General features: G+C 52.5%; 1 protein-coding gene across 1 annotated transcript; it reads right to left on the bottom strand.

Moving 5' to 3' along the window:
• Window positions 1-160: 160 nt before the first annotated feature.
• On the bottom strand, window positions 161-8,948 carry NAPB (NSF attachment protein beta). The gene is made up of 12 exons (XM_053937897.1): window positions 8,842-8,948; window positions 8,335-8,746; window positions 6,373-6,452; window positions 5,980-6,096; window positions 5,194-5,240; window positions 5,039-5,116; window positions 4,313-4,368; window positions 4,019-4,103; window positions 3,339-3,443; window positions 3,026-3,094; window positions 2,764-2,814; window positions 161-1,788 (listed from the first exon to the last, which is right to left on the bottom strand). Exons 2-12 carry the CDS (start codon window positions 8,430-8,432, stop codon window positions 1,684-1,686), a joined length of 891 nt encoding a protein of 296 aa, XP_053793872.1. The 5' UTR covers window positions 8,433-8,746; window positions 8,842-8,948; the 3' UTR covers window positions 161-1,683.
• Window positions 8,949-8,979: the final 31 nt, after the last annotated feature.

The following is an 8,979-nucleotide window of genomic DNA, read 5'->3' as shown; positions in this document are numbered from 1 at the left end:
TGGAAGGCATCCCTGGAAGAGGATGAGCTTTAAGGTCCCTTCCCACCCAAACCATTCCATGATTCCAAACAGGAATTGAAGGAATCACACCGCTCCCAGCCTCCATCATCCCACCATGCTCCAGCCTTTTGAGTTTTCTGTAAGAATCACTTCTCCCTCCTTCCATCCATGATTTTCACTTTATTCATGGTACAGAGTCACACCAAACATGATATTCTTGCTAAGGCCATTTCCTTAAATAAGTTTTCCAAGTAGAGAGTGATGGAAGTGGGGTGGGAATACAGCGGAAGTGGCAGAATTGTCACCTGGGAACTGTCACAATTCACCATGGATACAGCAGAGGACATGCTGGAGCTACTCACAACTACCAGGTGTAGGGATGGAGTAACAGCCATCCTGCTGCTCCTGACCTACAACACTGACACAGGGAACCGAAAAAACACCAGGAAAAGTGGAGCCTCCCAAGCTGTGCTTCCCCTCATTCTGGCTCCCACAGTGCTGGAAGCCAGATAATGCCATTCCTAAGGGTGGGAATGGATGAACTCCATGTGTTTCCAAGCCTGGAGCTGGGAGATTCCCCCCCCCCCCCCATGCTGCCTCCCAAGCCTGGGCTTTTCCATCTGGTTGGGATGTTTGGGATGAACACAAGGACGTGTGGGAAACAGAGATCGGGAAGGGTGGGAAAACACCAAACCAAGGAGAATTTGGCATGGATCGGGATTTTTGGTTTTCAGAACTTTAGAGCCCAACAAGCTAAGCTCTATCCAAAGCCCAACATTCCAACCTGACTTTATCCAAAGGAAAGAGGGGCTGGGGCTGCCTGGAGCCTCCAGAACAGCCCTTAATTAATGACTTCACTCTTCCCAAAGAGTGACAAATTGCACAAGCTCCCGACGCCTCTGATGCATCCTTGAAAAACCAGGCAGCTCAATACTCTCTCCTTAACAACATGCCCATCAATTCCTGCAAGAATTTTTCAACTTTTCCCAAGTAAACTGTGCCCTGCTGCCACCTGAATTCCAACAAGGCTCCTGTGGGATCAACACTTGCATGCAGCCAAAGGGTCAGAATTTAGGGATTGTGCCCAGCACATGCAGAGGGTGAGGTAAAAAAATAGATCCTTCCTCAGGTGGAATTATTTGGGAAGTGGAGGGATGGGATGCACCACAAACTAAAGTGGAAAATCAATCCAAGAAAGATGGAAACTAACCAGGACCTAGGGCCATCACCAATCCTAGGCTCCTGGAATGCCTATGGCGTGGTGGAGGTGTGGGGGGTATTCCCAATTCCCAAAGCCTCTGCCTAGCACCACTTCCAGACCCCCAAATCCAAGTATTTCCAACACTTGAGAACAGGAAAATGGGAACACAACAGGCCGGGAGCAATTATTGGTACTGTGCTGGCCTGGATGGAATATTTACATGCTGGAATCAACGGGACAGCAGGAAAACCGGGAGCTGTGAGTGCAGGCACCGGGATTAGCGGGACCAAACCCAAGGAGGAGAAGGAGGATTTCCGCTCCAAGGGCTTCTCTCGCCTGGCATCTGCCCGGAGCGTCACCACAGAGCAGGGGCTATAGAAACACAGTGAGCCATGGGAGTGGGAAGCGACAAAAGAAAGCGCAGGATTGGGTCAGGAATTCCCCAAAAGTCCTCGGCTGGAGACAGGAAGGGCCCGTGGGCGTCACTTGAGGTCGCCGTCACCCTCGCCCTGGATGGTTTTCTTGATGCGCAGCAGCATCGTGGTGAGCCACTGATCCAGTCGCGAGATGGAGTCGAATTCCTTCACCTGGCACCAGCAAAAATGTGGATCAGGGTGTGGGTGGGAAAGGGAATGAGGCAGGAATGTGGCGGGGATGGGAGGCGGCAGTGGCAGACATGGGCTCGTCCTGGGAATACAGGGGAGGAAAAAAGGAGAGAAAAGGGAGGGGGGGAATGCAAAGAAGGACAATAAAGGGAAAGGGGGGGAAAATAAGGGAAAAAGTGAAAAAAAGGGGAAACAAAGGCAAAGGGGAAGCACGGACAAAGGTGAAACAAGGGCAAAAGGAAAACAAGGGGAAGGGGGGGAAAAAAGGGAAGGGTGGAAAAGGGGAAAAGAGGATAAAGGGGAAGAAGAGGAAAAGAGGAAGTGGAGAAAGGGAAAGAACCAAGGGGAAAGGGAGTGGGGGAAAAACAAGAGGAAAAAAAACAAGGAGAAAGAGGGAAGAATGCAAGGGGAAAGTGGGGGAAAACAAGGGAAAGGAAAAAAAAGGGAAAAGAAAAAAGGGGAGGGGAAAAAAGGAAAGGAAAAAGGAAAGGAAAAAGGAGGAAAGGAAAAAAAGGAAAGGAAAAAAGGGGGAAAGGGGGCTAGAAAGGAAGAAGGGAAAGAAAGGGGGAGAGGGAAAAAGGGAAGGGGATGAAAAGGAGGAAGGGCAAAAAAAAAGGGAAGTCGGGGGTAAACAACGGAAAGCAGAGGGAAAAAAAGGGAATGGAGGAAAAAAAAAGAAAAGGGGAAGAGGCACAGGGCCACAGTCCAGAGAGAAGTCTCTCCAAACCCAAACCGAGCACTTTAAGGTCCTGTCAAACACCAAAGGAGCTGGAGCAAACCCAGGCAGGATCTAACTCTCCATGAAACCCCAAGAATGTTAAAGGAGGAAGCTGGGACCTTGCTGGAGCTGCTGTCCCTGGCCCCTCTCTGCGGGTTCCCAAATACTGAATAGGGCAAAGGCATCCCAAAAAAGAGAAGGAAAAAGCAGCATTCCCAAGTGAACCCATGAGTACTCACAGCCTCAGTGTAGGCCTCGCTGTTCTGCTCCTCGTGAGCTTCCAGCAGTTTCTGGGAAAACACCAGGAAAGATTAGGGAATGCTCTATTCCTGCATATTCCCGCTCCAGCATCTCATCCCAGGGAACAGAGACCCATGAAAAGCACCCACCACAAACAGGGGTCTGGACCAAACCCGGGGAAAAGTGAGGCTGATGTCCTCTAACATGCTGGAATAAAGGAGAAAACCCCTGGAAAAGTGGGAAAGCCCCCTGGTTACTCACTTTCAATAGCTTGCATTCCCGGGAATCTGTGAAAGCTGGGAACATTTCTTCGTATTTCTCCAGCGCAAGCTGGGAGAGAGAAGAGATCCCTTCGCACACCATTCCTATTTTTTTTTTTCCCCAGGATTTGCCTTCCCATCCTCAAACTTGGGAAAGTATCCAGCAATAATCCAACATGACAGTGGCACATCAAGAATTCCAGCCACTGCTGAGGAGGGATCAGGGATTTTGGGGTAATAGCTGTGAACCCACCAAGCTTCTCCCAGATGGCCAAGGCTGGTGAGGAGGAACTGGGAATTCTGGGATAACTGACCTTGGCATTCAGCTCATCCACGATGAAGTGGCACAGGGCAGCTTTGAAGAAATATTCTTTGGCGCTGTACTTGAGCAAAGGGTTATCCATCGTGTTTGTTCCCACCTGGAAAAAAAAACATGGAAAAAAAGGGGCAGGAAAGGAAAGCCTGGATTAAACCAATTCATATTCCACCCTGAGCCACGGGGCTGGGAATAAAAGGCATGGAAAAAATGCCAAAAAGCTGCTGGGAAGCAGGGAGGTTTTGAACTCATCCCAAGGGAAGTCAGATCCCACCAGGCTGATCCTTGGTTGATGAGGAAATAGAAAAACAAGTCAATCTGGGGAAAAGCTGTTCCAGGATTATCCCTCTCAAAGCACCAAGCAGCACTGTTGGTATTTGCAGGTAAATATCCAACTAAAGGCAGAGTTGATAAATCCGGGAGGGAATTTTCTGCCAAAGGGAGTTGTAAATACGTTCAAAGGGGAAATTTTACGGATTTCTCCCAAGCTTTTCCTGGAAACACTGAAAATCATGGATGTGGCACTTGGGGATGCTTGGCTATGCAGGGGTAACAGTGGAACTCTGACCTCAGAGAGCTTTTACAGCCTAAACAATTCCCCGATTCTGGCAGTTTTACCAACTGCTGAGCCCTTTTTCTTGGGAAGAGGTGCTATTCCCATGGGATTTGGCTCCTGACCTGCTCGTAGATCTCGATGGCTTTCTGGTACTGCTCCAGCTGCGCCGCGTAGGCTGCCACCTTCAGCAGACACTTGTTGGCTGAGCTGCAACCACATCCCGAAAATCAGGCCCTGAATCCCAGGAATTCACCAGCCTGCACCCCAGCACCCCTTCCCAGAGAGAAGAGTGGGAACCCACAGCTGGGATTTAGAGGAATTCTCTTGGAATAGCCCAAATTAGAAGTGTGCTGGCTGTGGGAGTGGCTGAGATGGATCCCTGGTTCCAGCCCTTCCCACTGATCCCAAGGACTTGCCTGTTGGATTCCTCTCCCTTGTAGTAATCTGCAGCCTGCTCGTAGTGCGCGATGGCCTGGGGACAGAAATGTGGGATCAGTCATCTCGGGATAAAGCACACCAGGGAACAGCACCAACATTCAGGGAGAGACATGGGATCCAATGGAGCAGAGCCAAAGAAGGAAATCCTTACCTGGAAAATAACCCCTAAATCCCATCCAGTTTTATCCTGCACAATTGCAGCAGAGATCCACAGCAGGATTCCTGCTCAGGGAATTTGGAAGTGGGAATGAGGGAATCAGGGAACTAAAAGTGACAGAAAATGGCTCCATGACACTCCTGAAGAGCTTTTCTAATGGGAAACACCGAGGTGGATTCTCACCAGAGTGTTCGGCCAGTCCTGCTGGCACAGGGACACACCAGAGACTTGGGATTGCTCCATGAAAGCTTCCAGGCTGGGAAAACATTAACTCTAGCTCAGGGTTGGATTGCACCTACACCAGGAATTCCAGTGCTGGATGGGAGATGGGAATCCTTGAGCTCAGGGCAAGGAAATCCCAGAATGGCTTGGGTTGGAAGGGACCTCAACGGTGATCCCCTTCCACTGGGGGAACAACTTCCACTATCCTAAGCTACTCCAGCTTGGCCTTGGACACTTCCAGGGATGTGGCAACCACAGGTTTTCTGGGAAAGCTGTGCCAGGGCCTCCAGTGACATCACAGATGATGTCACCAACATCCCCTCACCTTCTCGATGTCCACCAGCTCAGCCTCGTAGATCTCAGCAATGGTGATGTGGTGCTTGGCAGCAATGGTGAAGCGGCCCTGGGGACAGGAGGGAAGCGGGATGAGGTGCGGCATTCCCGGGAAGCTGCGTGGCATTCCCGGGAGCGGGGCCTTACCATGTCCGTGTAGATATCGATGGCTGCATTTAAGCAGTTGATGGCCTCTGCAGCATGTGTGAGAGACAACAGCGTCAGCCACATCCCATTCCTAAATCCTACCCAGCAGCTGCTCCAGGGAATATCTACCTATAGAGTGGGCTCTGGAATGACCTCAGCCCCAGCACCCCTAGCAATTCTCAAAGGAACAAACACCAGGATGACCTAACCCTGAGTTTGCTGTCTGCATCCCCCAATGGAGCAAACTTCAAGGGATCATCTCCCAAATGCTGCTGTTTTCCAGGGAATTTGGGAGTTTCACCATTTCAAAAGGGTGTTATCCACCCTGAGTTTGTTCCCATGTCTCCTGGAATAATACTGCTGTGAGGTGGGAGATTTGATTCCAGACCTAGCTAGGGAAAAGTGGATTGGAGACCTTCCAAAAAATCACAACCCAGTTGAAAGAATCCCAGATCCTTTATTCTCATCCCAACAAAGGCCAGGACTAGGGAAAGCCTCGGGGACACGGTAGGGCTCCTACTGTGATCCAGCCCAGTAACTGCCTGAAGCCATTCCTCAGGAAGCCATTCTCTAAAGCCAAGCCAAATCAGTATGGAAGCTGCCAAAAGTCCCAACACCGTGCAGCATCCCAAATCCCAACAAACACCGAGAGGAGATGCCAGGACAGTGCTGACCTTCTGCATCATCCCAAAGCACCTTCTGGAAAAGCAGGAATACACCTCTACCACCACTGAGCGTTTGGCTGGGAACAATCCCACATTCCGCTGCCAGGTTCCGCTGCCTTACCTTGCGGATCTGCTTTTTTGTAGGCATTCCCAGCATCCACAAAGCTGGTGGCTGAGTCGTGCTTGCTCTGGAGCTGCATGTGCAGCTTGGCCGCCTGGCAAAAGGCATTTCCTGCCGCTGGAAAAGAGGGAATACCGATTCCGTGAATGAATGGGAATGCGCTGCTTCTGGGACCCTGGGAGACTTAGGGATGAGGGCTTCCCAAGCAGGATCACAAGCTGGCATTTTAAAATTCCTCCAAGATCCTTCAGCTCATTCCCTTTGTCCACTCTCCCATTATTAAAAAGGAACTGCATGGACACAGAGACCATTCCCCATAGAATAATTCACAGGAAGGCATTTGGGTGCTCTGGGATCACCCACGCCCCCCCAGATCCCAGGATTTGGACTCACCACTCCAGTTTTTGGCGATCTTGAACATGTTGGCAGCCCTGGTGTACATCTCACAGGCTTCCTCCACCCGGGTGTTGCCCCTGGAATGCAGCAGGAATGCTCCTGAGGCTGGGCCGGGAAGGAACATAATTCCGGAGCCAAAACTGGGATTGGGAATCCTGGCCTCTCCAGGCTCTGTGAGGCTGATCCCATTCCCCATGTGAGAACACTAAGAGGGGAATGCTGGATTTGGGGGCTCTCCCAGAATTCCGAGATGCCAAAAGCCACATTTTGGTTAGGAAATGCAGATTTTTTATGGAAACCCTGGGAAAAAAAGAGGCTCTGGGGGGATCTCCCTGCCCTCCGTAACTCCCTGATAGGAGCCAGGTGGGATCAAGCTCTGCTCTCACAGAAAAAAAAAAGGAATCCCAGAATCCTTAAGGTTGGAAAATCCCTTAAGCCCATGAATCCAACATTCCCACAAAATCCATGTCCCCAAGTGCCACATCCACACTGCTCTTAAATCAACCTCACAACAAGCATTATTCCATTTTCTTTTCCATCCCCTGGGAATTCTGGCACTTTTCTCCCCTTGCTCTCTCCCTCTGGCAGTCGAGCATGGTCAGTTTGGAAGCACAGGTGGGATTTTTTGGATCCCTCCTTGCCCTTGGAAGGCACCTCTGGCATGAGCCAAAGCCAATGGAGGTGGCACCAAAGAATGCTACACTCGGAGAGGCCTCTGGAACAGGGCAGGTCCCAGCCTTTTAATCCCCAAAAATTAGAAATAAAGGAATAACAGCTTTTGTGCAAGGTGATGGAGCAATTCCAAGAAAAGCCCAAGTGGGAAGAAGGCATTTGGCCAGCATTGGGAAACCTGGACATCCCGTTTACAGGGAAGATACCAATAGCCGAGTCACCCCCACCTTTCCTTCCTCTTTTTTTTCCCCCTCCCTCTTTTAGCACTGAAAATTAAAAATTCCCCTCTAGAAATCTCTGCCTGTTCCCTCCAAGGATTTTCAGGAATTTGCCACCCGGATTATGCTCCTGGAGCAGGCCCTGACTGATTAATCTGCCGGAGGCCAGAGAGGAATTTCTATTTAAAACTTGTGGATTTTAGGGCGGCTGCAGCCAGTTTTTCTGGGCTGATGGATAACAACCTCCCGGCCTTCACAAAGCATCGCTCCGGGAATGTTGTTTCCTTAAAAAACTTAAGGGAAAGCAGCACTGAGGTGGCCAAACCAGCCCGGTTTTAGGCACACCCCCAGGAACAGCGAGCCTGGAGCAACCAGGCCCAGGGAAAAGGACGCTCTGCCATTTTCTGGGATAACGCCGGCCGCAGCCCCAGGGTGCCGGGGTTCCCTGAGATTTCGGGAGAGCTCGTCCCTGCCAGGGCGAATCCCGGGGATGCCGGGAAATGATTCCCCCCGGGATAAGGCCGGGATGAGCGGCGGGGCCGGACGCGGGGAGGGGAAAGGAGCCACAGAGGCCGAGCGCGCTCGTCACATCCCTGTGGCCATGGATGGCCAGGAGGGGCTGCTCCAGGGGCATCCGGGTTTGGATCGGGATGGGAGGGCTCCGTGTGCCCCCCCCCTCCCCCCCCCGCCGTGCTCTGGCAGGGATAAGGAAGACTCTCACCCACACGCGGGGGTAGGAGTTAGGAAAAAGGGGGAAGAGGTCGGGAAGGGGAAGATGGAGATGGGAAGGGGGGGCAGGAAATAGGGAAGGGGGCGGATGTAGGAGATGGGGAAGGAAGGGATGTATGAGATGGGAGGGGGGCCAGGGGCTCAGGGGAGTGATTCAGGAGCTGAAGGGGAGCAGGAGCTGGGAATGGGGGTGTAAAGTAACTGGAAGGGGGGCAAGAGCTGGAGAGGGGGATCCAGGAGCCGGGAAGTGGGGGGGAGATGCAGGAGATTGGAAGGGGGAAGCAGGACGTGGGAAGGGGGGATGCAGGATCCGGGCAGGGGGGATGCGCGGGCCGCTCACCCGAAGAGCCCCCGAAGGAAGGAGTGCGAGCCCTTGACCCGCTTCTCGGCCTCCGCCATGAGCTGCACGGCCTCCCGCTCCTTGCCGGCGCTGTCCATCACTCCCGCTTTTCCTGCTCTCCCTCCTCCTCCGCCGCGACACCGGGAGCGCGGCGAGCGCCTGCGCGGGGCGGGACGTGCGCAGGATGCGGGATCCGGCGGGGATCAGGGATGAGCGGCTCCTCCCGGCGGGTGGGACCCGCGCAGCCGCGGCCCTCTGGTTATTCCCAAAGCGTGATTCTTTCAGGAGCTAACTCAAAAGATGGCTATGGGAATGGGAGCGGGATCCCAGCTGGCGGTGGGATCTGTGGCAGATCAGTCCTTATCCTGAAGGTTATTTTTGTCACTCTCCGAGTTTCCAGGAGTTACCTCACCTGTAACGCAGGAGAGCTGAAGCTCAGATTCCCGGGAGGTAGGCTACACTTTCCTGGGAATATTCCACACTAAGGATCATCAGGAGAAGGGTCACCTGTGTCCTGCCCCCGTTACATGGGCGCTCCTTTGAGTTGTTCAAGAACGCCCCTGGAAGGAATGAGCGCTGTACGGGGAAAACGGGGGTATTCGTGCCTGATCCCTCCCCTGAGCACCCGGGCCAAGGGAATCCCGT

This window comes from Vidua chalybeata, chromosome 3 (genome assembly GCF_026979565.1).
Source record: "Vidua chalybeata isolate OUT-0048 chromosome 3, bVidCha1 merged haplotype, whole genome shotgun sequence".
NCBI lineage: Eukaryota > Metazoa > Chordata > Aves > Passeriformes > Viduidae > Vidua > Vidua chalybeata.
Note: the sequence above shows the minus strand (reverse complement) of the source record. Positions and strands in the feature narration are given on the sequence as shown.

Bases quoted from the DNA above. Each gene is read 5' to 3' on its own strand.
- NAPB (XM_053937897.1), bottom strand. From the start codon at position 8,432: ATGGACAGCGCCGGCAAGGAGCGGGAGGCCGTGCAGCTCATGGCGGAG. The intron at 5,117-5,193 runs GTAAGGCCCCGC...TCCTGTCCCCAG, and splicing joins TCGATATCTACACGGACATG to GGCCGCTTCACCATTGCTGC. The intron at 2,815-3,025 runs GTGAGTAACCAG...GTGTTTTCCCAG, and splicing joins GGGAATGCAAGCTATTGAAA to AAACTGCTGGAAGCTCACGA.